Genomic DNA, 27,742 nt, shown 5'->3' with positions numbered 1-27,742 from the left:
CTTCTGACCTCAGGTGATCCACCCACCTCGGCCTCCCAAAGTGCAGGGATTACAGGTGTGAGCCACTGTGCCCAACCACTTTCTGAATCCTTTTTTTATTTCCTCCTTGACTCATTGGTTATTGGGGAGTATTATTACACATTTGTAATATTTCCTGTTTTTTTCTGCTATTGATTTCCAATTTTATTCATTGTGACTGAAGAGCACACTTTTTATTATTCTACCCTATTTAATGTATTGATGTTTATTTTATTCCCTAGCATATGTCCTTCCTGGACAATGTTTTATGTGCACTTGAGAAAAGTATATATTCTGTTGTTAAGTGACATGTTCTATAGATGTTGTTAGGTCTAGTTGGTTTGTAGTATTATTCAAGTGTTCTATTTCCTCAGCAATCTTCTGTCCGGTTGTTCCATCTATTATTGAGAGTAGGGTACTGAAGTGTCCAACGATTGTTGAATTATCTTTCTCTCACATTTCTGTCCGTTTTGCTTGGTGTGTTTTGATGTTTCAGTATTAGGTGCATATCTATAGCCACTTCCACTTTCTTGTGGTTGTTGTTTACCTACTACGTCTTTTTATCCAGTATTTTACATTCAACCTGCTTGTTTCTTAGAATCTAATGTTGGGTCATGATTTTTAATCCAGCCTGACAATCTCTGCCTTTTGATTGGATTGTTTAACTTTTTACTGGAAAATAAATACATATATACACAGTATGCAAAAATGCATGGCTTAATGAATTATTATAAGCTAAATACCCTTGGAGCCCAGCACACAAATCAAGAAATGGAATTTTTCCAGGCCACCTACAGTCCATTCTCTGCCACCCAAATTAACAATGATTCTGACTTTTACGGTAATCACTTCCTCAATTTCTTTAAAGTGTTGTTATGTAGTGTAAATCCCTACACACTATAGCCTCTCCCATTTCTTTATTTTTCTAGTAAGCTTCTTTATGAAAGCAATATGGTTTGGTTCAAGCTGGCCTACCTGAAATGAGAATGGAAATGAGGCTCAGGCTCATTAAGAAGGCCTAGGTATTCAATAATCAGAAAACTGAACATCTTGCAGAGTTGCAGAATGTCAAATGTCTGTCGTGTGCTAAATGTCTGCCGTGTGCTAAAGCCTATATATGAACAGAGGCAGAAGGTGGCAACATGACAGGAAATAAGATTGGGGCCGGAGAGGAATCGCATAAATGGGCAAAATGAGATCTTCAGTCCCCTGCCACCCTCTGCTGTCTGCCAGAGATAATGCCTCTTGCCATCATGGAGTGCCAGCCCTAGAAATGAGGCCTGAAGGCAAGGAACAGCTGGTTTCTACCCTCCTCTACTACTATTGTTTACCTTCAGAAGCAGAGGAAAGCCGCCACCTAGCTGAGACCTAGGATATGCTAAGAGACGGGAACTCTAAGGGCAGGATGCCCACTCGAGGGCCACAATGCAACAGGCTTTCTGAAATTAGAGAGTAGAGCAGAGTCCCCAGGAATCAGATTGTTGATCAGCCTTTCAGAAAATCCTCAGAGCCGTTAAATGAGGGGGCAGGGATTACTTATCCCCAGATCTTGCCTGGCTTTCCGAATGATGCAAACAGGAATTGAGCTGCTGGTGGAGGAGAATCCTCCTGCATCCTGCTCTCAAATGAAGCTGTGGAGAACAAGGGAAGAGGGAAACCCTTCCAGGGCCAAGCTGGAGGTCAGCCAGGTATGCTGTGTTGCAGAGGGAGGGCCGCCAGAATCTGGAAACACCATTCTCTCCAGAGCAGCCAAGAATACGTACTGCTTCCATTGTTCTCCTGTTCCGCTTGGACAGCTGTTCTCAGCTGAACCAGCCCAGCCATGCACCGCCAGCTCCGGGGAATGCTGTGAAGGCACTGACGAGGTGGCGACCCCAGAGATCATCATAGGAGGTAGGGGAAGGCTTTGTGGATGAGCTCTCACAGCCAAATGAGGGAAACTTAGGGATGCTCTGGAAATATCTATGGCACTTGGGGGTGCTGGCCTGGAGGGCATCTCTATGTTATCCAGCCCTTGGGGTGCCACTGTGCTGTCCTATGTCATGGGCCCCAGTCCTGCCATCACAGATAGAATCCTGGAGGCTCAGTCCATAGGAACAACCCTTCGTCATGTGCTGGCAAGACAAACCCGGCTTAACAGAATCGACTTTAAAGAGCTGGTTCAACAGAGTCAGGAAGCCACCTTCAACCCAGCTCTGTGCCGGGTGCTATTAGGTATTCAGACAACACATAGGTGGCATCCTTCAAAAAGGCTTCGGTGCTCTTCAAGAAGGGAAAAACCAGCTTCTAAGGGCCACTTTGGCAATACTGGGGGCATTTTTCATCATCAACATAGTTGGAGCTGGGATGTGACTTGCATTATCCGGCAGGGTCAGGGATGGTGGATGTCTTGCAGTATTCGGGGCAAGTCACAGTAGAAAGAACTGTCCCATATCCTGCACAACTTTCCAGGGTCCTAACAGACCTTTACATAGGCAAAAACATGTAGGGTTTTACTTAAAACCTAGGCCAAGTGTAGGTTTACATTTAAACCTAGATCAAGAATACAACTCCTGGGCAGGGCACGGTGGCTCAAGCCTATAATGCCAGCACTATGGGAGGCGGAGGCAGGTGAATCACCTGAGGTCAGGAGTTCAGGACCAGCCTGGCCAACGTGGTGAAACCCTGTCTCTACTAAAAATACAAAAATTAGCCAGGCGTGGTGGCACGCACCTGTAATCCCAGCTACAGGGGTTATGGGAGGCTGAAGTAGGAGAATCGCTTGAACCCTTGAGGCAGAGGTTGCAGTGAGCTGAGATTGCACCACTGCACTCCAGCCTGGGCAACAGAGCAAGACTCCGTCTCAAAACGAAAAAAAAAAAAAAAAAAAAAAGAATACAACTCCTGTTTATACTTAAATGCAAAGTATTTGGGGCATAGTTTCAAATCCACTGCATTTTCCCAGGAATGTAACTGCTTTGCCAATTAAGGGAGGATTAAACTCTCTCATGTCAAAAACTTTCCTAACATGTTCATATTTTCGGGTAATCATGTCAGCGACAACAGTGGCCTTTGGGTCACTGGCATATGGGTAAGAGTCTGCACTTGCAACTGCTGCATTAAGGTGATGAGATATGTAAGTACAAGGCTGCACAGTGGCTCACGCCTGTAATCCCAGCACTTTGGGAGGCCGAGGCAGGCAGATCACGAGGTCAGGAGATTGAGACCATCCTGCCTTAACATGGTGAAACCCCGTCTCTACTAAAAATACAAACCGGGTGTGGTGGCGGGTGTCTGTAGTCTCAGCTACTCGGGAGACTGAGGCAGGAGAATGGTGTGAACCTGGGAGACAGAGCTTGCCGTGAGCCGAGATGGCGCCACTGCACTCCAGCCTGGGAGACAGAGTGAGACTCCATCTCAAAAAAAAAAAGAGATTTGTAGGTACAAGCATCTACTTCCTTATGCCTCCTTGTGTTTTCAGATGAGAGCATTTACTTATTGAATATAGGTCATTACAATTTAATGCTCCCTCTTTCTCCTTTATATTGCAGTTAGATCATTATAATGCCTTTGAAAAATTAAGTAATATATATGCATACACATACAGACACATATACAGACACATAGATACTATCAATTTCATCTCAGGAGAGTAAACTAGGTACAACAGTCAAGCTACATTGTGCTGAAAAAGGTTATTTCTGGCTCAAATTACATGTGCACATTGTTCTTTGCTCCAGCAGAGGGAACAAGAGCGTGCCAAATACACAGATTTTTAGTGTTTCAGCAACGAAGTGGCTCAGCTTTCTGCTGTTCATTGACCACAGCATGCCACATGGTCACACCCAACTTCAGGGACCTCAGGCCAAAGTCATCCAACACTGTTCCCTGAAAGAAAAGGATCAGAATGTTTGGAAAAGCCTTAATGACAACCCAAGTGTTAAAAAAAGGAATGTGCAATTTTGTCGAGTTGTTAAGTCTTACGTTAGGAAGATCCTATCCCACACAAATTAGAGAAAAATAACTTCAACTCTAAGGTCAGTCTGCATCAGAGTAACCACAGGAGCCTCTTTGGAGGAGGTGAGATTTGCAAGGTGGGCTGTTAGGTTATGGGAACAGAGGAAGACTTTTCAAAAGTGGACTGGGTGGAAGACGGATATCATTCAGGGTGCTTTAAAGAATACTAGAGAACAGGTGGCTTATAAGCAACAGAAATTCACTTCTCATAGTTCTGGAAACTGAGAAATCCAAGATCAAGGTGCCTGCAGAGGTCCCAGATCAAGGTGTCTGGTGAGGGTCCACTTCCTGATTCATCCATGGCCGTCTTCTCTCTGTGTCCTCACAAGGCAAGAAGGAAGAAGGGAGCTCTGTGGGGTCTCTCTGATAAGGACACTAACTCTATTCATGAGAGCTTCACCCTCATGACCTAATTGCCTCCCAAAAGCCCCACCTCCTAATACCGTTCAGCAGCAGTTAAGTTTCAACATATGAATTTGGGTGGAGAGGGGGTCACAAACATTTTGTCTATTGTAATGTGGAGAGCTAGTGAATGAAGTATCTTGAGCACCTACTGTATACTGACAGGAGCTGGACGCTGTATGCAATATTTCTGTGGAGAAGCCATTTGCCCTAAGTTACACACTTTGGGGTGCCTTTCTGTTCTACCAGGCAGCCTCTGAGTGGGAGAACAGGCTGAACTGAGGCACAATGGCTGGAAAGCTAGAGGCCTGTTGAATAGAGAGAGGATTCTGGCCTGGCTATTGGGATCCTAAGAAGGAAAGGGCAAGTGGGCATTGTGGAGGACCCTGGAGTTCACTTATTTCCACCAGCTTCACTGGTTAACGCCTGTGTAATGGGATTTTGCTGTGCCCATGAGGCATAGGAAGATGAATAAAACACATGCCTGCCACCAGGCTTATAGGCCAAAAAAAAGGACATTTTCTTTTCTGAGGCTACAGGCCTTAGGAAGGCTTATGGGATCAAAAGACAGTATGGTTGTAGGACATTGGCACGGAGAATGGAATCAAGAGAGCAGCTATACAGGATGCATCGACCCTGGGCTCTCTCAAAGGCACAGTTCCTTTGTCCCAGGAGCATCTCTTGCGCAGCCACAGGTATTGGTTGCCAGCAAGGGCAGGGACTACAGCATCCCTGGTCCTTTAGACCAGAGGACCTGGGCCAGACAGCAGAAGAGAGTGGCAGGTAAGCAACCATTACCGCCTGAGCTCTGCCTCTTGTCAGATCAGCAGCTGCATTTGATTCTCACAGGAGCTCCAGCCTATTGTGAACTGTGCAGGTGAGGGATCTAGGTGCATTCTCCTTACAAGCATCTAATGCCTGATGATCTGAGGTTGAATGGTTTCATCCCAAAACCATCCTCCTGCCACCCAGTCCGTGGAAAAATTGTCTTCCATGAAACCAGTCCCTGATGCCAAAAAGATTGAGAACCACTGCTTTAGAAGGCTGCCTCTCTGCAGTGAGTCCAGAACCCAAACAAAATGCTTCAGTGGATGTAATGTTATATGGAAAGCCCAGAGAATGCTTCAAGATCCCAACTACAGACTTTGGTTTATTTTAGGTTTTGTTTTTTGTTTTGTTTTGCCTTGTTTTATTTTGTTTTGTTTTTGAGACAGACTCTTACTCTGTCACTTAGGCTGGAGTGCAGTGCTGCAATCTCAGCTCACTACAACCTCCATCTCCCAGGCTCAAGTGATCCTCCCACCTCAGCCTCCCAAGTAACTGGGACCACAGGCATGCACCACCACGCCCGACTACTTTTTTTTTTTTTTTTTTTTTTTTGTGATAAAGATGAAGTCTCACTACGTTGCCCAAGCTGGTCTCAAACTCCTGAGCTCAAGGGCTCCTCCTGCTGGGGCCTCCCAAAGTGCTGGGATTACAGGTGTGAGCCACTATGCCAGGCCCCAAATACAGACTGTTGAGTAAGTATTTGAAAAATGTTTGGTGGTCAACGCCATGGTTTAAAGTGAGTATCCTCAGCAGGAACTCAATGGAAGCTGACATTGACTGAGCCAGCACCATTGGAGATGAAGAATTATGACAGGAGAAAGGTTCCAATGGTTATAACTAGATATATGAATCACCTAATTTCTCAAGGGTAAGTTTTTGGAGAATTGTAGGAAAATGGATCTGGTGACAGTAGCTGGTTGCCATATTTTATTTTCACTACTGAACATAACTTATCCGGGTACAGTAGCCACACCTGTGATCCCAGCACTTTGGTAGGCTGAGATGGGTGGACCACTTGAGTCCAGGAGTTTGAGACCAGGCTAGGAAATATGGAGAAACCCCATTTCTACACAAAATAAAAATAAAAATTAGCCGAGTGTGGTGGTGCACACCTGTATCCCAGCACTTTGGTAGGCTGAGGTGGGTGGATCACTTGAGTCCAGGAGTTCCAGACCAGGCTAGGAAATATGGAGAAACCCCATTTCTACAAAAAATAAAAATAAAAATTAGCCGGGTGTGGTGGTGCACACCTGTATCCCAGCTACCCAGGAGGCGGTGGGAGGATCAATTAAGCCCAGGAGGTTGAGGTTGCAGTGAGCTGTGATCTAGTCACTGCACTTCGGCCTGGGCGACAGAGTGAGACCCTGTCTCCAAAAAAAAGAAAGGAACTTAACTGAATTCATCTTATTCTCCATTGTTTATTTCCTGTTTTTTTCCCTCTCTGCTAGAATTATTGTGCCAGTGATAACAAGATTGTCATATCTGCTGCTATGCCCCAAGGCCTAGAAGAGTGCCCAGCTCATTGAAGGCACTCAGTCAATATGTGTCAGTGGGCTAGATGAACAGTTCTTCCATGCCCAGATCTAACCTGACCTTCAAGGCAAGTTTTCCCTAATCCTGAAACTGGATCTTATCTTTTCTGGGCCTTGTTGATGGCACATGTTTTTGTCTAGATTCTGTAGCAGTAGAGCCTGAAGTAGAGATCCTTGAGCAGGGAACTTACAGAAGGAGTGCACTGGGAGACACCGAAGGGCAGTGAGGAAGCAGGGACAGGTGGAGGAAGGAGCCAGGCCTCAGAAGAATCAGCCTTATGCTGATTCAGCAGGAGGCACTGATGTGAACCACAGAGGTTGTCCCACCCAGAAGCAAGGTGGCTGGGCAGTGTTACCCCTACACCCCTCAGTCACTGGCTACTGGCCACCCTGGATGAGAAGGGTGAAGGGGGTAATGTTACCCCTCAGGAATCTGCCAACAACTGTCTGCAGAAGAGGGCAGGGTAAGCTCTTAGCAACCCAACCTGCAGCTGCTGGACTGGGGAAGGCACCTGGTCCTGGCACTATCAGCTTCTGCGAGGATGCATTTCCCTGTTTGCCTGCTTTTAGAGTCTTTACTAACTTTCTTAAAAACAATAAAGCATCTTGGGATCAAGATTCTTATCTCTTTAATTTTCATGTCCTCAAAAGCATCGGATGATGGACTTAGTAAATATCTCAATGAAAAGCCGAAGATGGATGGATCAGTTATGTTAGTGTTTACAATTTAGTGTGAAAATTCTTAGACACATGTTCACTTTCTAAATGACACCAAAGCCATGCTTCTTACATTTATGTGGTCTCAAGGAATAAATTTTCTGTATGATCAGAAAAAAAAGTAAGTGTGTGCTTTATCAAAAAGAAATATAAAGGGTTAAACCACTGCAAAATCCTCTGTAGGTCACATTCTTTCTACAGGCAATGTAAGACTAAAGTTTTTCCTCCAAATGTAAATTACAGTAAATATTTTAACTTGTTCTTGCCCCTCATTATCTCACTTATGAGTCATTGTGTGGAAACAAGCCTGGTTGGCAGAAAAATCGAAACTGGGAAGAACTGCTATTTCCAAAGGGGAGCTCTTGGCTGCTCGTGTTAACAACCGAATGACCAGAAGAGGGCAGTGCAGACCCAGACGCTGAATTTTGCCCTAAGAAACCAAGATGGGGAACTTGTTGAGGGGCAGCTTGGTTGGGGGAGGAAGTGGCTCTGAGTTTCAGACATGTTCTATTGTCTGTTGCCTCACCCGCCACTCACGCTAAGTGACTGTGGTTGGGTCACGGCCCGCTGTAAGTGTTCCTCTGCTTGGGATCTGCCTTTCTGTGCTTCCAGGTTTGCTGCTGTAAACCAAAAAGTGCCTGCGATAGGTCTCAATTTAGACATTTATTTTGTCAAGGTTAAGGACTCATGCCCGAGAGACAGGTCTGTGCCTTTCTCCAAAGATGATTTTGAGGACTTCAATATTTAGAGGGGAAAGGGCAGCTAATGGGGAAAGAGGAAGACATTTTTAAAAGGTGTGGGTACGTAAGAGGCAAACAGTCGCATTCTTATGAATCTGATCAGCTTTTCTCTATGCGAGAGAGGGAAGAGGAACAGTCACTTATGCTTTCATCTAGCTCAGTAGATCTGCGCTTTTACAGAAGATAAAATAAACATAGGGCAGAGGAAGCAATCAGATATGCATTTGTCTCGGGGGAGCAGAGGGATGACTTTGAATCCTGTTCTTTTTCCCGTTCCTATGAAGAGAAGCTGGGGTGAAATTCAACAGAATTGTTTTAGGGTTGAGACACTGGGGCCCCACAAGGAATTTCCCAGTGGGCAAATCAAATTGTGAGGGAGGGAGGGAGTTTATTTATTTATTTATTTTCCTTAAATCTTTGTAGCTATCTCATTTAGCAATAAAATGAGACAAGTTTGCCCCCAGTTCCCACCTTCACTTTTCTCTTCAGCCAGTGATTTGGAGGTCCCGAGCATTTTTTTTTTCCTTTCACACTGCCCTGTGGGCCGGGCCCAATCTCAGGCCTGGTGTTGCTGAGACGCTCAGTGCAGCCTGGGCCTCCCATAGGCCACAGGGCATGCAAACCTCTCCTCAGACCTGAGTATGTGGTTCGGATGGGGCTCCAGCCAGTCACTGGGGGGCCAGTCAAAGCTGAAGATGGGGACATTCTGAGGACCAGGGCTGGGTCTGATATTTTGATTGCTTGAGTGGGTGACATAGAGTGGTGTTTCCTTAAATTCCCCCCAAAGATAGAAATCATTCCATTCCCAACCTAATCCTTTCTTCTGTATCCCTTTCACTCTGGTGGGAGGACTCCTTTCCAGCAAAATTGTGTCTTGGAGAGAGGTGGCAATGTGCTAGCAGCCCTCGCTCTCGGCGCCTCCTCAGCCTCGGCGCCCACTCTGGCCGTGCTTGAGGAGCCCTTCAGCCCGCCACAGCACTGTGGGAGGCCCTCTCTGCGCTAGCAGAGACCAGAGCCGCCTCCCTCTGCTTGCGGGGAGGTGTGAAGGGAGAGGCACAGGCGAGAACCCGGGCTGCGCGCAGCTCTCGTGGGTCAGCGCGAGTTCTGGCGGGCGAGGGCTCCGCGGGCCCCCGCATAGGGAGTGGACAGCTGGCGTTGCCGGCCCAGGGCAGTGAGGGGCTTAGCACCTGGGCCAACAGCTGCAGAGGGTGCTGGCCTGCACTGCCCTCGAATTCTCGCAGGGCCTCAGCTGCCTAGCCGCGGGGCAGGGCTCGGGACCTGCAGCTCACCATGTCCGAGCCTCCCCCCACCGGCCCCGGGTGGGCTGCCGCGAGGCCCGAGCCTCCCCTATGGGCGCCACCCCCTGCTCCATGGCGCCAGGTCCCATCAACCACCCAAGGGCTGAGGAGTGCTGGTGCAGGGCATGGGACTGGCAGGCAACTCCGTGGGGCGGCACCAATACAAGACCCACTAGGTGAAGCCAGCTGGGCTCCTGAGTCTGGTGGGGACTTGGAGAACTTTTATGTTTAGCTAAGGGATCATAAATGCACCAATCAGCACTCTGTGTCTAGCTCAGGGTTTGTAAATGCACCAATCAGCACCCTGTCAAAATGGTCCAATTGGCTCTCTGTAAAGTGGACCAATCGGCAAGATGTGGGTGGGGCCAGATAAGGGAATAAAAGTAGGCTGCCCAATCCACCGGGTGCAACTTGCTGGGGTCCCCTTCCACAGTGGTGGAAGCTTTGTTCTTTCGCTTTTTGCAACAAATTTTGCTGTTGCAAACTCTTTGGGTCCACGCTGCCTTTAAGAGCTGTAGCACTCACTGCGAAGGTTTGCAGCTTCCCTCCTGTCAGCGAGACCATGAACCCACCAGAAGGAAGAAGCTCCAGACACATCTGAGCATCTGAAGGAACAAACGGCGCATACACTGTCTTTAAGAACGGTAACACTCACCGCGAGGGTCCACAGCTTCATTCTTGAAGTTAGCGAGACCAAGAACCCACCAGTTGCGGACACATTGGGAGCAAATAAGGACTGAAAACTGTCAGGTCCCTTTCCCAGGGAGGGGCCTTTCTACTGCCACTCCATCATTTCCAGGGCTTGAGTGTGAGGCCTGGAACCTGCTTACTCCTTTGCCAGGAAGTGAGAATGAGGATCAGGACTGGACTTTCATGGGAGAACTCTCCATGGCCTCTACCAACCCTGGGGCCACTCCCAGTGGATCCTAGGGGCAACAGAAGACCCCCAACTGAGCCATCCTGCTCCAAGCCAGCTGCCAGCTCTTCCTCACCCAGTCATTTCTGCTGCCTGGTTCTCAGCTCTGGAGCCATGGGGCAGCCTGGGATGAGGCCTGGGCTTTGGTGAGAGTGGCCCCCTGGTTCCTAAAGGTGTGGAGCCTGCCCCTAACTGCGAAGATAAGTGTGGACTGCAAAAGGACCAACCAGTTCCCTGTCTCACCACTGTCAGATGACTTCTAGGTCTACAACCCCTGGGGAGCCAGAATGAATCCTGGACCCTCCTGGGGAAAGCTACTCTGGTTTGTATAACACTGCCCTGCACACCAGGCCCAAACTCAGGCCTGGTGTTGCCAAGAGGCTCAGTGCAGCGTGGGTCTCACACAGGCTACAGGGCATGCAGACCTCTCCTCCAAGCTGAGTGTGAGGTTCCAAACAGGGATAGGGCTCCAGTCAGTCCTGGGGATGCCCAGTCAAAGCCAAGGATGGAGGCCCTCAAGCCTTCTTCTCTCAAGCCTGGGGCAAGGGATGACCCAGCCACCTTCCTCTCAACCAGCTGTTGGTTTCCGTTCCACTCTTCATAGACCATTAGCCGCATTTATTCCAAATGACTGTCCTCTGCTTCTAGAAACTCTTTCTTGGCTTCCCTGTCACTATACTCCACTGGTTTCCTCCTACATCTACACCCTGGATTTCTGTTGTCAGCTGGCATCATTCAAATATATCTGGCTAAAGAATTTTCCAGAATTAAAGACTTGAATGAACAGATTGGCAAAAGCGTAACACGTGCCAAGCAGGGTAAGAATGAAACTGTACATCAATAATAAAGACCAAGCTTAAAGGCAACCAAAGAAGGAAAAAAAGTGTCAGACTATTTTTATCTTCAAAAACAATGTCAGTAGCAATCATAGTGTAAAAGTACTGAAAGAAAATAGCTGCCGAACTGAAATACATAGCCACTTTCTGAACGTAATCCTATAAAGACGGAGTGTTCTTCCCTACACAGATCTACTTTAAAATATTCATTTCGACAAGAAGGGAAGATTAGAAATCAAATATTTTAAGCAAAGAAGTATATTGATAGAGTTCAATAAGTTCAAACTACAAACAATTATAATAACTATATTTAGAGTTTTAAATAAGGTGTGTCTAAAAGACTAGACAACAACAGATTCTGGAAATGTGAATCTTGGAGAAAGTTACACATGCTTAAGTATGTCTTGTTTTGGAGAAAGAAAGAAGGATGATCAACTTTAAAGTTTTATGGAAAAACATAAAATTAGATATTTTGTTAAAATTGCAAAGGTAAACAACACAATTAGAATAGAATGTATATTTGCCATATCAGTAAAAGAAAGGGAAGGGAAATAATGCAATGGAAGGCAAAAAAAAAAAAAAAGGAGAGTTGAAACAAAGGCATGGCGTATAGACTGTAAGATAATTAAATAAGTTCAGAATGTCCTCAGTTGCAGTGAATAACCATAGACTAATTATGCCCATCTAAACACAGGCTATCAGTTTGGATTAAAAGAATTTTTTCAGCGATATGTTATGTAGAAAAGATATATCTAAAATATAAAGAGACATGAGGACACAGTGAGAAGGCTCCATCTATGAACCAGACAGCAAGTCCTCTTCAGACACCAGATCTGCCAATTCCCTTATCTTGGACTTCCCAGCCTCCAGAAGTATTTAAACAGTCAAGTAAAATCAAGCTAGGTAATCATGGCAGAAAGTGGGCTTGATCCCTATGAATATGTTTCTTCTCATAAATATGCAATGAGAAGGCCGACCAGTCTGTTGTGGCAGCCCCAGTTCTGCTGCACAGACACAGATGCCTGCAAGAATGACCAGGACCCTGTGATGATAATGGCATCAGAGCTACTATTATCTTGATGGCCTGGCTGGTGACTGCAGTGATCTTGTTCCTACTGAGTCCTCCTAATCGAAGAGGATCCGATGTACCTGAAAAGCCAACCAGTCCTCATAATGAACAAGATCCACCAGCTCCTCCTGTGGCTAATTTTGTGATACGGGAAGTGAAGGTGGTTAACACCTTGCAGGACCAAATGAACAACAATGACCAGAGTACTCTTAACTCTATGAGAACTGTTTTTCTTTTTGCATTTGCAATATGGGATGGGATGGTTTCCATCAGCATCTAGAAATTTCACTCACAAGCTTATTTTTGCTTCCTGTATTATCGCCATTTCTAGTTACAGTATATTTGAGTAAATGATTGCATTTTTAAAAGTTACATGGGGTTGGTTGTCCTAAACTTAAACATTCCACTCATTCTGCTTGTAACTGTGATCATAATTTTTGTGATGATTTCTGGCCTGATGGAAGGAAATTTGAGCACTCTACCTTTAAATGTTTTAAATAGTTTTGATAACTTTTAAAATTCCTTTTTGATAAGGTATTTATAAAATTATTTGAGGCTGTCTGGGATTGTATGAAAAAATTAGAATCATACTGTATTTATGTTTACTTTGGTATGTTATTTGTGGGTGGCAGTTTTCTCTAGTTCCTGGGACTATGGCAGCTCTTGGAATATTTTACAAATTGCAACTGAAACCTGTATCATCCATTACAACTGGCTTATGTGGCTAGAGTAGAAGAACAGAAGAAGTGAAATGGTTGTTTACTTTTTTCCTACCCCCATTAAAAATGTCTAATGTTAAGAAAACTTTAAATAAACATGATTGATTGATATGGTAGGTGATTTACAGTCCATTATCTGACTTTGTAACGTAGCCTTACACCGTTCATGAACAGAGGAAAACATTCATTCTTTCTGTCTTTGCTCAGTATAATCTATATAGTAGTAATTTAAGCTATGATTTATGTTTAAAATGAGTCCCTCTTGGGAAACTTCTTTTCTGTGCTAATATTTCCCTGCTAATATGAAACTATCTGAAAGCTGTATTAGGGCCTGTTAGGTTACTAACATTTGAATGCTTATTTACTTATTTACTGTATAATTTTATTTAAAAAAGTCTTTGAGGCTTTTATTATCCTTATAATGACTTATTTAAAATTTTAATGAATTATTAGTTTATTTCAAGGAAAATTAGAAGCACTCAAGGATCTTCTCCCCTCTTATCTCACTCCTGTTTTATTGGTAATGGGATGAGTTGAAATGAGAAGGAACATTAATATAAGTACAACTGTGAAATGTGTAAAGAAGTAAAAGTTGCATTGTTTTGCTCAGTTTGAAACAAACTGAATACAATAGCATTTTAAAAGTCTGCATGACCTATGTGGTTGTGGAAATGTTTTCTATCAAGTGATTGCAGATTATTTATGGGGGCTAGAAGATATTTTGATACCAATGTAAGGAATTTTTCCTCTGGAAGTCTAGCTTTTTACTTTATAAATCTGAGAAATTACTTGTATAAACTGAATAAACTTCTGTATGTCATTGCACAGTTAAAAAAATAAAGAGGCAAAAAATTGCAAGTGAATGGGTAGAAATAGATAACACCATGTGTACATTAACCAGAAAATTGTTGCAACTATATTACTATCAAACAAAATGGAATTTAAGGCAAAAAATGATAAGCATTAATAGAAACACAGTGAGGCATCCCTTAGTAGTAAAAACGAAATGCTATCCACCTCTCCTTCCTTCTTCTCTGAGAATTGTTGAAAATTTCACACCCTTGGATCCAACTCTTTCAATTCTAAGTCTAGAGAAACTCCTGCACGTGTAATAACCAGATCTTCATAAGACATTGTTTGAAATAAGTTCAAAATGGAAACTACATACGTTTCCACAAGGAGGACAATGACTATGCCTGGCATGTTTCTATGATGTAATATTATACAATTAAAAGGGAATCATCTAGATGTAAATGTACAATTATGAATAAATAAGTAGCACATAGAATTACTTAGGAAACAAAGGCAGAATGATAGATCTAGTGTGATGCCATTGATGGAACTTAAAAGCACACAGTCACACATACTAGATAATGTTGATGGATATTTAGTATAAGTACAAAAACATAAATGGCATGGATACATACTAAGTTCTCATTAGTGGCTGCCTCTGGAAGGGGAGAGGGAGGGAAATCAAACTGAGAAGTGCCACAATAGAGACCAAATTCCATCTGTCATGTGTTCTTTCATAAAAAAATTAAAATATTTGAATCAAGCATAATAGCATATTGTTAGTTCTGGGGTGGACACAGAATTTGTTATGTTGGTCTCTGCACTTTAGTGCATTTATTTTAAAAATTCATGATAAAAGGATGCCTTTTCTATATCTTGTCCATTCAAATAAGCCTCCTACTCACCAGTCCCTAGGAAAGTCCATGAGTAAATCAGCCTTCAGGTGAGGCCTGATCAAGTGGTTCCAATGATAATGCCAAGGACCCCATTTCCTTCCCCTCTGCCTCCCCTGTTGTCTGATTCATCTTGAAGATCCCTACCATGTTCTCTGAACAGCTCCAGTTGTTTCTCTCATAATTACAAATGACTGTGGCACCTGCCAGCCTCACATTCTCATGTCATGCTTTCCAGGGGACAAGAGGGTGTCTCTCCAATAAGCTTCCTCACAAAAAAGGAATCCCTCTTTCCCAGAAACCCTAGAAATAGACTCCTCACATGACCTGTGTGCCTGTCCCAGAGATAGTCACTATAGCCAGAGGAATGAGTGGTAAGGGCCATGTGGCCTGGCTTGTTTATCTGGGCCCACCCCAGGCTAGGAGTGTAGGCACCCAAACCTTGTGTTTGATCATGAAGTGGGCACTTTCCATAAAACAAAATCAGGGAATTATTGGAGGGAGCTCAGGGCAACGGAGGCTGAAGCAGCAATTACAAATATTTATTAACCCACAGATCCCTTAATACCTTAATTATACCTTATCACACACCATGCCTGGTTGATTTATTTTAGTCTTCTCCACCTGACTGTGAGGACAAAATGTTTCTGGTTCGTTATTGATGCCAAACTGTGCCCTCAGTGCCTCTACCACATAGTCAGGTCCCAGTAAGAGATTCTTGAATGGAGGGGTAACAGCCACCCATCTAAAGAGTGACTTGAATGCTCCAGAGAGCACATGAAATCGTTTGAAAACAGGGACCTCAGAAATCTCTGGTTGTCTGCATTACAGGCTTAAGTCTTGTAAAACTGAAAAATATCTTCCTGTGATGATAAATAGATAAATGTGGGTCATATCCAGCACTTTCCAAGCCCCTCTCTCTCACTTGGATCTCAGAAGTGTGTTCACAAGATCTTATGTTTTTGGAAAATTTGGAAAAGTAAATTATTTGCCCCAAATTGGATAAGCCTGCAGCATCTCTCCACCCTAACATCTCCTCTACCACACCTTCTTACATGCTTGGTAGCACTCAACTGCCAGGAACACTTTGGGGATCCAACGGAGGGGAGGTTAAGTTAGACAGACACTCAGTTTGGTTCAGTGGGTTTCACATGAGTATGTGCCATTGCTTCATTATACTTAATGAAGTGATTTTATAATGTCCTTCCAGGAATACTCCTGTTGTTCACTCAGCATTATGTACAAAGGCAGAGAGAGGGCCAGAGATCATATCATATCATCATATTAAAATGTCCTATAGTGCCTGGCAATGTGCACAGTGCTGGGGAAACAAAGTTGGATGTGTATGGAGCCAGGTGCTAGTCTGTGAAAACAATCTTCCAGTCATCATATCTGTAAAACCGTAATTGGAGGATTCTGTTTTCATTGGTGCTGAGTCCAAATGTTCAATAATAAAACACACATTTTTATTAACTATGTGACTAAATTACACTTAAATTTTATGAATAGAAAATGATATAAATGTTGTCATCTAATAAAGAGATGATCAAAGAGTATGCAACCAAAACAAGTAGGCAAAAACCATCAGAGAGTAATTAATACAAAGATGATGTTGTTTTTCTGGATTTCATGATGTTTATGATAGTTGTCAACTTTACTCATTCAAAAAATCCCTGATTTATACCTAATTTTAATTAAACATTTTTCATCTTGTATTAAAGAAGACTCCCCAAATTATATGAGTTTCCAGCTTCATAAAACCTAAATCTGCCTTTGTTCATATCAGATAAAAATAGACCAGACAGACTGCCAAGTAGGTACAGTCTTGGAACTCTCTGTGGTGCTGGACCCAAGGTTCACTTGGCTCTCTCCATGGTACTTACTGCCCAAGCCAAAGCTGCTCCTGGTGGTGAATAGTTGGGTTTATTAATGGAAGTTAGGCTTCATGTCACAGGAATGGATGCCTTTGTCCATGGAAAAAGTGTCTCAAGAGGGTTAAGGAGAACACTACAGATGACTCTCAAGTATTGGGGACACCCAAAAGATAAGGGCATCAAGAGTATAAGCTCAAGGAGAACTTGCCCCAAGCCATGCCTGAGTTTACATCAGGGGCAGAGGGGAGGAGGGACCTGGGGTGAGGGAGAAGAACCTAGAACACAATACAGTGCAAGTGGGGGCCTTCTGAAAGGGAAGAGAGAAAGAGGGTGACTGAGACGGGTGGTCCTGAGAGGGCCCTGAGGGTCAGAACAAGGGCCCTCCCCATTGCATTGATGGATGATTTGCTGACTGAAGTTGAGATATCACGGCAAAGTCCCCATTCAGCTGAGAGCCTGTATGAATTGGAATGGATACACATGATGTCTTTGTACAGTTCTGCCATCTGCTAAGGACTGCCTCTCTGGCCTAGAAAGAGCATATGGAAGAGCTCTTGGTGACTGGGTTTCACCCACAGAATTTACAACCTTGCATCCAGGACAGTGGCAGAGGGAATTTCCATGTTCACACCAGAATAACTACTGCAATGGGCTATCCACAAGGGCACAGTGTAACAACACTGGGAGGCTCAGAGCATCTACATGAGTTCATTTGAAGGCAACTGACAGTCAGAAATTACAAGACCTTTATCCCTCCCAACACCCCCATCACTACTTTGAGGATCCCCCAAATTAAAGAGACTACTTGATGCAGACACCACCAAGGCACAGAATCCACTCAAGAACTGCAGCCATAAGAGAGAGACTACCAGAAATTGTGCAGGCATGCTCTCACCCCTTGAAACTAGACTAAGTTTCAATGTGTGGGAAGACACAGCTGCCTACTTCTGATAAGGGGGGCTTTGTGGTCCAGGCTGGAGACTGTATCCCTGAGTTCGTTCCCAATATAGTAAAATAGGACAAACATACAGCCATATGACTCTGGTTTTCCACAGGTGTTGGATGAACCCAACTCACCACTAAGGACTGCCCAAAGATTTGGAGATTTGAGATTATGACACAAACTACTTTTTGCTGGTCAATATCCCTTCTTTCCTTCCAATGTTATTAAGGTTGCACTGCATTACCTGCTTTGCAGTGAGGTGTGGCCATGTGACTACACATTGGATAATGAGATGTAAGCAGATATAGGCCTCTTAAAAGAAGATGACTGAAGAAGGGGAAGAGTTCTTTTGCCTTCTCCCATATGCTTCTAAGTCCAGTGACATTCAGAGCTCCAGGGGCCCTGGAGCTTAGGGTGCCCTCAAGACTAGAACTCACCTGCTAAAGATGGAGGAGCAAAAAGATAAAAGCTTGAGTCCTCAGAAAGACCACAAAGCCACAGCACCGCTTCTGGACTGTCTACCTCTGGACTTCATACGAGAGAAGCAAACTTCTGTCTGCTTTAAGCCACTTTTTATTGGAGTTTTTGCTGTCATATCCCACTGAACTTGATACTAGTTGATTCAGAGATGGTCTAATACTTACACTGATTGAGACTGAATGGATATGTGCAGGCTCATTTCCTCTTGGAACTTGTTGCTTTCTGTTCTAAGACACTTGCCTGAGAGGAAAAGGAAATTAAAGCTCTTGTTGCAAATGTCTATGCTTGTGCTCTGCCTCCTGGAAAGGTAATCATTGTCCAGGTCCATGGTTCACAAACAGGGACTATATTGCCCTTCCAGTGTCCTCAGTTAGAACCTGTAGAACAGTGGATCTCAAAGTACTGTCTCAAGACCAGGAGAACAGCCACAGCTGAGAACCTTTTACAAATGCAAATGGTCCAGCCCTACCTCAGACCTGCTGCATCAGAAATTCTGGGGGCGGGTCCCACAGTCTGTGTTTTAACAGTCCCTCAGGTGACTCTGATGCAGGATAATGTCTAAGAATCACTGGGTTCCCAAGAGGAATTATACACAGTACCAGTAAAACAGAGAGCATCATGAGGAACAGCCAAGATTCAAGGCATTTTCTGAGGGGCTTGTGAGAATTGAGGGCTTAGTCTATCAATGTTGGGAAGTGGACAGAGGAAACAGAATTTTATAAATGCTCACATGGACTGAGGAGTTTGATGATCTTCACTGTTGCCAAGAAATTCAAGCTTAATGTGAAATTCAAGCCTTTCAACTAAATTTTGGCTCTTACCTTTGCTTTTTGGACGTTACCTCTTTCAAAGAACAAAACATATGGAAGCTCAATTCATTATGGTCACATCAGTGAAAGTAATATTTTTCTGAACACTAGGGAAGTCTTCCTTAGGAAAGCAGCCAGCAGAGGCTGACACACAAGGAGACTAATTTTCAGCCTTTGAGCATAGGTTCCATTTTGGAAGCAACTCAAAATATCTGCTAAGTGGGTCATATAACATAGCCTGGTCATCTCCTTTAGAACTAAAAGAAGAGATGAGTCTGGAGAAAGAGGAGCAGGCACAGCCTCTGGAAGCAGAACCAACCAGTGTCCCAGCTTAGGAACACCCCCATGAACACCTGGGAGGCATCTGGTGAGTGATCTATACAGCCCTAGCTGATTGCAGGGCTAGCACACTATTGGGCTAAAACCATCTTTTGACTGATTTGACTTCTTCACAGTGGCCCACCTGATTGCTAGAGGAAGCTGGCCCTGCATTTACTGTAGATCTCAGGCCTGTTGTGGTAGTGGGCATTTATTATTCCCAGGATTTTATTGTTATGTTTAGAAAATCTTCAGGCTTGTGACCCTGACCTCCAGGTAGAATCCAGAGAAGTCCAATTTCCAGTCTTCCTTGTAGCAAGGACACAGCCAATCCAATGGTGTTACATGAAACTTTGATTCGGAAGTGGGCAACTTGAGGAAGAGGGCTGAAAGTAAAATCTGATTTGATGGTGAGAATAGCAGCAAAGCTCTCTGCTTTCAGAGGTGGCAATAATTGCAAAGCCATGTCCCTGGCATGGAAGAGACATCACGGGGGTGGCAGCAGCAACAGTGGCAGCAGTTTCGTCATCAGTCATGCAGCATGATATGGCTTCAGATACCTTTTCTAGTTTCTCCAGCCTTAAGAGAAATCTATGACCAGCTCAACATCTTTCTCGTAAATTCCTTTTCTGATCTGGCCAAAATTATCTTCTTTTACTAGCAACTGAACATTATGACCAATATGAAAATGGACACTGGGATTGTGACAATCAACAGAACCTCGAGGAAATGAGGGTTACCTTGAATTGGTTATCTGGTCTGGCTGGGACTGATGGTTTGGGATATCCAGAAATATTAGGGGATGGGATCCTGGAAGCCAAGGATATACCTGTAGTTACCTGGGATGAAATGCTCTCTGCAGTCAAGGTTTTGGGATATCTGGTAGGTACTCCCAAGGTACAATAGGAAGGTCATGATTTCACTCAGTTTCCATGACCCCTGGAGATCCTTTAAGGCCAAGACTTCTAATTTACTTTTCGGGTTTCATCCTAGGCTCACTCAGGCCCACTCTCATATTTCTCCTTTGGAATCTTAAAGGCCACTGGGCCTTGTATACACTGGATTACTCTGGGATGATCAAATTTTGGGGGTAGTCCTCTCCCCTTCCCCCTCCTCTCCTCCCTTCCCTCCACTTATGCCAAGTTACAGCCACCAGGAAAAATGGCAAAACATTTATTGAGTCATCTACAGCAGTCTGACATTCTTAAAATCCTGGACAAGATTATGAGCACAGCATTAATGGCAGCAGCGGTAGCAGTAAGGTCTGTGGGGCTTATCTTTATTGTGGGAGATGAAACCCAGGCTGGTCCAGCTCCCATGAGTGAGGCAGGAACCATGTCTGAGATGCCAGGGGCTGCACCACTCCAGCCCTGACAGAGGCAAAGCTACAGAAGACAGACATAAGACAAGACACACATGGCCAAGTGCAGAAACATCCCAAGACTGTGAGTTCAGGAAAATAAGGAATGGGCACACCAAAATGTCCCAGATCCTTGAAGATGACTCCCAAGGGCATGGCTGCTGTCACCCATATGGAAGTATCCTCTCTCTGATCCCAACAGAAAACTGAATCAGCTGATGTAGATAAAGCTAGAATTCTGTGTCCATCTGAGCCTTCTGGCGTCCCCCTTACTCCTGATGCTGGTGGTTTTACAAATGGGGCAAAGGTTAACTCAAGAGGGCTCAAAGCAGTAGATAAACAGCAAGGAGTCCCTTCCAGCAGTTTTCATCCCAAGAACAAGCCCACATCTGTGTAGTTTCCAAAATCTTTTCACACACAAGCCATCTCATTTCAACCTTATCCTTGGCCTGTGGGACTAACAATGCCAATGAAGTCCTCCCCATTACTCAGATTAGGAGGCCGAGGCCCAAAGAAGGTAAGCCCTGGATCACAGAGCAGGTGGCTAAGTCCAGGTTAAAAAGCAGGTCTCCCCACACCACACTGACTCCATTGCTTCTCCTGCAATAGAGTCCTGGAAAACCATCGGTCACCAGAGCCCCTCTCCTGTGCAAGGTTACATGCGTACTGCATGGAAGCCTTGAGTGTCACATTCTGTTCATGTGCAGGGCTGTGCACAAACTGGTGAGCCATTTACTCATTCAGATTTATAAAATATACTGGATCCCACCATGGTGGCGGCACCATGCTAGGCCCACGTGTATTTTCTTATCAGCCCAATGGGGAAGTTTGACCTATAGATCTCCAAGTTTCCTCCCAGCTTTAGTATTTTGTGAGCCTCCTCAGAGACATATGGGGAATGAGTCAAGGTCAAATAAGCCAGGAGTAAAGCTTGGAGAAGCCCAAGTCCCTGCTCCTTGCTCAGGGCTCTTCTAGCTGACTTCCATGGTCCCTGGGCTCAAGGAGGACTTTGTGATAAACTATTAATACTTTATGATAATACTAAATGATAAAGTATCAATACTTGCTGGCTTCACTTTGAAGTGGCCATGAAGAGGGCAAGGGACTACTCAAAATAAGAGTCCCTTTGAGCTTTCCCTTCCACGAAGAGTGAGGGTCAGATGAGAGAGGTGAGTGGGCATCCTTGGCGGGGATTATAGATGCAAGTGTTTCTTAAACCTCGGGCTTGGCTCTAGCTCCCTGGCCCTGTTCCACAAAGAATCCAGCTTGGAGGGGGTGGGGTTAGAGAGGAGTCACTGTAGGCCACTGGATGTGTCAAGCAGGGTGACAGAGCTACACACTGGGACAGAGAATGTGGCTTGGACTTAAGTGGGGAGTCATGAAGTCTGCAGTGCTAGGGACCACCACAGATTCACTGAACCACAGAGCCACCCACATCCTGCACTAGGACCTCCCTCTCTGGCTCCCCGACAGCCTCAGCATCCTTGACTTGGAATCCCATTTCCCCCAGGATGAGTGTCCTTCCCTGACACTGCCTCCCTGCTCCCTGGCTGGACAGTTGTGACAGGGAAAGAGCGATTTCTTCATCCCAAGGATAATTCAGCCTCCCATGGGTGAGTTTTGTCCTTTAGGATTGCATAGAACGAGAACCCCCTTTCCAGGAATGATCATCAACAGGGGTGGAGTCTGACAAGCCTGCTCCTCCCCAGCCCCACTTTTCCCAAGCCTCTCAAGCTGTCTTCACTTGACAGTATTTCTTATCCTTTCCTGGCCCAGGCAATACCACAGTCCTGGGGCCCATTCCAAGTAGATAGCTGGTGTTTAGACAGAGTTCCAGAGATGCGTTGGGCTACATACAAATCATCTATTCTTACTGCCCATTTTACAGATTTGAAAACAGAGGGTCAGAGAGGGAAGGGTTTTACACAGACCTTATGCTGTCCCCCTACTGCCTGTGACCCTGAAGGCCAGAACCTCCTGGAACATTGAGAATACATCAGGTATATCTGCTCACAAGACTGGCAAAAATTCATTCAGACAGAAAAACCAACCAACCAACCAACCAATAGGAACCCGGAACCTCTATGAGGACACAGGGCCAGGCTCAGGAAGCAGCAGACTGCATGGGGTTCAGGATTGATTTTCTTTTTACTGTTTTGTGATGATGTCTGTGTAATGCCAAAGTTTCTTCTTCCACAATGAAACAGATCTGCTGTTGGGAGCGATGATGAATGAATGGGGTCCATCCCCAGGGAGCTGCTCCTTGGATCTGGAGGTGGCCACTGGAGGTGGCACCCCACCCCAGCAAGGTATATATGGCTGCATCTACGTATCATGCCCAAGGCACCTGTTCAAATGTCCATGACCTAATCCTTCCTTCCAGGCCATCAGCTCTCACTGTGGTGTCCAAATGGAAGGGACAGAGGGTCCATTTCCAAGAAATGGAAAATAAACAGCATCCTGTCTCCATCCTTCTACACACACACACACACACACACTCATCAAAACCTGATATGAGGCACAATGATGCATGCCCTTTTGCCTGCCTTGGCTTTGAACTGGAAAAATCACTTAAGTACAGGGCCTAGAGAAGCAGCAGAAGTTGCCTCATCTCACAAATGGGAAAACTGGAGCCCAGAACAGGGAGCATCATGTCCACAGTCACAGCAGTCTGAACCCAACTGGGATAGAGTCTAGTTTCCTGAACCCCAGGCTCCTTCCAAGCAGCCCAGACCCCCTAGCAGTACCCAAAGTGCAAGATGGCCACAGGACGCTTGCGTCAGTGCAGGTGGAGGGGATCATGAGGTCAGGTGCAGGGCAGAAGGACCACTGCACACTCCATGATCAATCTGAGTCGCCAAGCATGCCCAGGAAAGGGCAGGTAGCTCCTTTCTTCCTCTGGTTTTGCCAAAGACCCAGGGACTTACTTGACTGGCCAAGGACACAGAGCTCCTCTCTAAATTACAGCAGCAAGAGCCTTTTCCAGCCACTCTGAAAGCCTCTCCAGAAACATTTTCCCAAGTCCCCCAGGCCCCTTCCTCTTTATAAAATGAAGCAACATCCTCCTCCACCCAAAGTCCCCAAGCATTCCAGAACATCATCATGAAACAAGTCCACAAACAGAACTTGGACAGGAGTAATACCAAATGCTGACATGGAATGAGCTAGGTCACACAGGGACCACGTACTCTAGCACTTTCCTCTGCCTCCTCAGCTGGGCACCGCCCTATTGTACATTCTCAGGCTGAGGGTGTGCAACCTGCAGCTGGGGAGCCAGGGCGGGTCGTGCGGAGCAGCCGCCCCATCAGCAGCCGCTTCTGCTCCTGGGCATGGTGGGTGTGGCTTCTCCTCCCGACACCCCAGCAGCCCATGGTGAGTCAAGGTCAAGGGCATATAAGGGACATCTTTGCAAAGGTCTCAGAGATTTCAATAGTTGAGTCCAGGCCCGAGGAGCTGGTGTCTGGGGCTCCACATCATCCATGGGGGTGGGGGTTGAGGAGCCCTAGGCCCCAGACTCGGGTGCAGGTGCTTCAGGATTCGCCGACATCACAGGCAGGAGGCTGGTACATCCTAGTCATGGCTTTGACTGAGGGGAAATGGGGAGGGGACGGCTTAAGGGCTGTCTGTGGTGGGCATGGTTGGAGACGGCTTCTGGAAGGCATCCATGAGGGTGGAAGAGGTGGAAGGGAGGTGACCAGAAGAACCCTGTCCATCTTAAGCTGGGGGTAAAACAATGGAGATGGCAAAGGTTTTCTTCCATGGGCCTCCCAAACTCCATCTCTTTCCCAATCACAGCCACATTTCTGGCTCTCAGCTCCTTTTGGATCAAATGAAAAGCACCAGAACCTTCCCTGACCTGCACACTCACCACCCAAACTGAAGTCTCTGATGAGAAAAGCCTTGGAGCCGTCCCACTGCCCTGGGGCCCAGGAGCTGAGCACCCAGACACCAAGATGCCAGGCGAGTGCCAGGAGGCCTGCACCAAGCGGTGTTCTGGCCACCCGAGCGGGCCCTCTGCTAGGCCCCAGGGACTTGGGTCCAGGACTGAGAAGAGCCCCACGGTGGCATGCACACTTGAGGGGTCACACCCAAAATCAGATGATGGGGGGGCTGTTGGGGCAGGTACCACCCCAGCTCCCACAGGCAAGGTCTCTTCAGCCTTAGCTCACAAGGCCTCACAGCTGGGGTCAGGCCATCACTGAGGCTGACCAAGACACAGTGGGGTGGAGCTGAGACCCGACTGGAAGTGAGCGGGGACACTGGGGCAAAGAGGGAAGAGATGGGACAACTTTTCCAAATTTGAGGAGTATTTACATGTCTGGGGTCAGGGGACCACAGTGAGTGGGACCAGTACCAAAACAAGGAGGGGACAATCCCGGTCTGTGCCCTGCCTCCTTCTCCCCCCTCAGGAGCCAAGCTTCCGGCCCAGGGCCTGCCCAAGGGGAGGGAAGAGGCGCGAACATGCGTGGGCTGGCGCCTGCCTGCAGTCCCAGCCTGTGGATGGAGGAGAGGAGGAGGAGGGGAGCACGGCTCAGGTGGCCAGATTGTCAGCAGGGAGGCCAGACATGCGGATTTGGGAGCTGCTCTTGCTCAGGATGGAGAGCTGGGTGCCCCCGTTCACCCCACTGCTGGCCAGAGACGGGTGTCGGTGCTTGAAGTCCACAGCAAAGTAACGGTTCACCTTCCAGCTTCGCCATTTTCGCTTGATCTCCGCTTGTACCTGCAGGGAGCAAGGTGGACATCACTTCCAGGTGGACATCCTCTCCAGCCTCCAGGCCCTCTGGCCTGGGGCCCTTCCCAGACTGGCACTGCCACCCTCAGCACCCTTCCCCCTCCCTAGTTGCAGCCTGCGGCCTTCAAGGTCTCCAGTGGGGGCTTTTAGCAGCTGTAGGCAGGGGCGCCTCTGAGGAGCTGACCTGAACAACCCCTTCCCCTGCCACTTTCTGAGCAAGGCCTCCTAACAGCTTCCTGTTGTTTTCAGGCCAGGCAGAGACTAGTCCATCGGGTCCTTCAAGAAATCTTTAACAAGCAGCCGCACAGGGCAGGTGGATCGGGAAAGGATCCCCTCTCTTGGCTGACCAGTAAGAGGGCTACACATTAGAATCACCTGGGGGGCTTTAAAAATTCCAGGTGCCCAGGTCATACCCCAGAACAATTACATCAAAAGCTCTGCACAAGACCCAGGCATCATATTTTTTAAAGCTTCCCAGGTGACTCCAATGGGCAGTCAGGGTTGAGAACCATTAAATAATGCACCCCTCTGGGAAAACACACACCCATGTAGCTCTTAGCATGGTGAGTGGGGGCCAGGCTGGGTCTCAACCTCCATGTGCCTTTTCAGTCAAGCACCTTTGTGCAGTGCACAGACTGCACAACTGGAAGCAGCGCCTACAGCCACCCTCTCCAGTTCCAGCTCCTACTTCCACTGCAAGCTCAGAACAAGCTACATACATGCCCACTTCTAAGCTCTCCTGGCCATTACCTGCAGGGCCCTTTCTGCCTCTCCTTGTCTGTCCTAATCTGATCCTTCTGTAGGTTGTCTGGGTGATCACAGAGCCCAATCTCTTTGTTGCTCAGATGCAAAAGAGGAAGGAGCCTGCCCAGGTGATGCAGCTAAGACCCAAGCACTGGTGCAAAGACTCCCGCCTACTCTCAAATCCATCCTAGCCATTCAGTCCCCACTGCTGCCCCGGCACCTCTGTTTCGGGTTGTGCTCAAGAGTTTCACCCCAACAGGGTACAGAGGGAGCCCCCGAACCACATCTCTGGCAATGGAGTATTACTAGAAGGTTCCAGGTCTCTCCCTGGGGTCTCTTCCAAATTCTCAGTCTCCCTTTTATCAGGGGACAGTTTGGGCCAGGCTCTCTGGCCAATTAGGGGCAGCCCTGAGTGCTGGGCAGCTCCTGGCTCAGCAGCTGTGCCGAGCACAGCCTCATGGCCTGTAGGTCCTATGTCCTGTGCCCCAGCCTTCCTTATTGTCAATTCCTCCTCACCATGGAATGTCTTATGGAGAGGACCCTCCCAGGGAGATCTGCGCACAGCAGAGCTGACGCTTTTACCAGGAGCTTTGCTCTTCAGGTGGGGCCTCAGCTGCACGGCTAGAAAAGTGGGACAGATTCCAGCACAGGGTGCAGGTATCAGGAGGTCCTGGCACCACACAATGCCAGGAGCTGTGTGACCAGCCCCTCCTCTCAGTGCTGGGAACCTGGCAGAGTCCCCTCTGGGGAGTCAGTCCCATGTGGCCGACAGGTGGCTCCCCTGTCTGCTTCCCAGAAAGCCCCACTTCCACTGCCAAGAAGCCAGAGGGACAAGGTCTTACCTCGCCATTCAGAAAACAGTAGAGAACAGCCACCACAAAGCCCTGCGAATAGAGAAAGTAAGCCTGAGGATGCTAGCAAAGGACTTTCTGAAATGCTGTGTGGGGCATGGAGGGGGTGACTCTAGGAAGCAGAAATACACCATGATCTGGATGGGGGCACCTGCCCAGGGATCTGGGGTAAGATGGGACAGTTCTACTCTACCAATGAGGCCACGTGGCTAGTGGGCAAGTCCTATCCCACAGATTCTAGCTTTGGATCTCACATTCCCTTGTTCAAATCCTTCCCATTCCCAAAGGCCAGCTTTACCCCACTTCCTATAAGAAGCCTTCCCTGAATGCCCTAGAATTTATCTTGGCTCCTAACCAGCCTGCAGGCTTCTGAGGGTAGGACCCCTCCAGGACAGAACAGACCTGTGCCATCCTTGTCCACCGTCTGCCCTCCCTGGGCCATCTCCCCAATCTGCCCTCCCTGGGCCAGATACTGTCATACACAGCAATGCAGAACACCACGCAGAGTGAGTACTTGGCACAGCATATGCACTTAGCTATTCTCTATATATTCTTTAAACCTACATGAAAAAGCAGGAGCATTTTCTTGAATGCTGCAAATTAGTTCCTTGCAATCCCTGTGCCCTGTGCTGTCGCTTGAAGGTGTTGGAAGAATGATAGCTCAAGGACCCCAGAACTGGTCAGCGAGCACAAAGACAGGAGCCCTGGGCTCTGACTCCTGGGCCAGGGCTTTGTCTATGAGCCCATGAGGCCAGTCTCAGATGAGACCCATGGTCAGTCTCACCAGACTAAGAACCTGGGCCAGGTTAAATGGCCTTGAAGTAAAATGGTGGAGGAGATCAAGTCAGATCTGGAGAGTAACTTTCTGACCATCA

At 46.6% G+C, this 27,742-nt stretch overlaps 1 protein-coding gene and 1 pseudogene across 7 annotated transcripts in view; one reads left to right on the top strand and one right to left on the bottom strand.

The window, feature by feature from the left end:
* The first annotated feature begins 9,820 nt into the window (after positions 1-9,820).
* Positions 9,821-15,833, top strand: LOC110742827 (annotated as a pseudogene). The gene has a single exon (XR_002520980.2). The product of XR_002520980.2 is annotated as a small integral membrane protein 14 pseudogene (transcript).
* A 4,504-nt stretch (positions 15,834-20,337) lies between these two features.
* The window catches only part of ADCYAP1R1 (ADCYAP receptor type I), a 58,850-nt gene continuing 51,445 nt past the window's right edge, over positions 20,338-27,742 (bottom strand). For all 6 annotated transcript variants that reach the window (XM_009203147.3, XM_003896137.4, XM_003896139.4 and 3 more), the window contains 2 exons: positions 26,859-26,900; positions 20,338-25,260 (listed from right to left, as the gene is read on the bottom strand). In XM_009203147.3, the coding sequence (XP_009201411.1) occupies positions 25,072-25,260; positions 26,859-26,900 (231 nt within the window). In that variant the 3' untranslated portion in view covers positions 20,338-25,071. The remainder of the gene's footprint in view (positions 25,261-26,858; positions 26,901-27,742) is intronic.

This window comes from Papio anubis, chromosome 4 (assembly GCF_008728515.1).
Source record: "Papio anubis isolate 15944 chromosome 4, Panubis1.0, whole genome shotgun sequence".
NCBI classification, from domain to species: Eukaryota; Metazoa; Chordata; class Mammalia; order Primates; family Cercopithecidae; genus Papio; species Papio anubis.
This window is presented reverse-complemented; position numbering and strand designations above follow the sequence as displayed.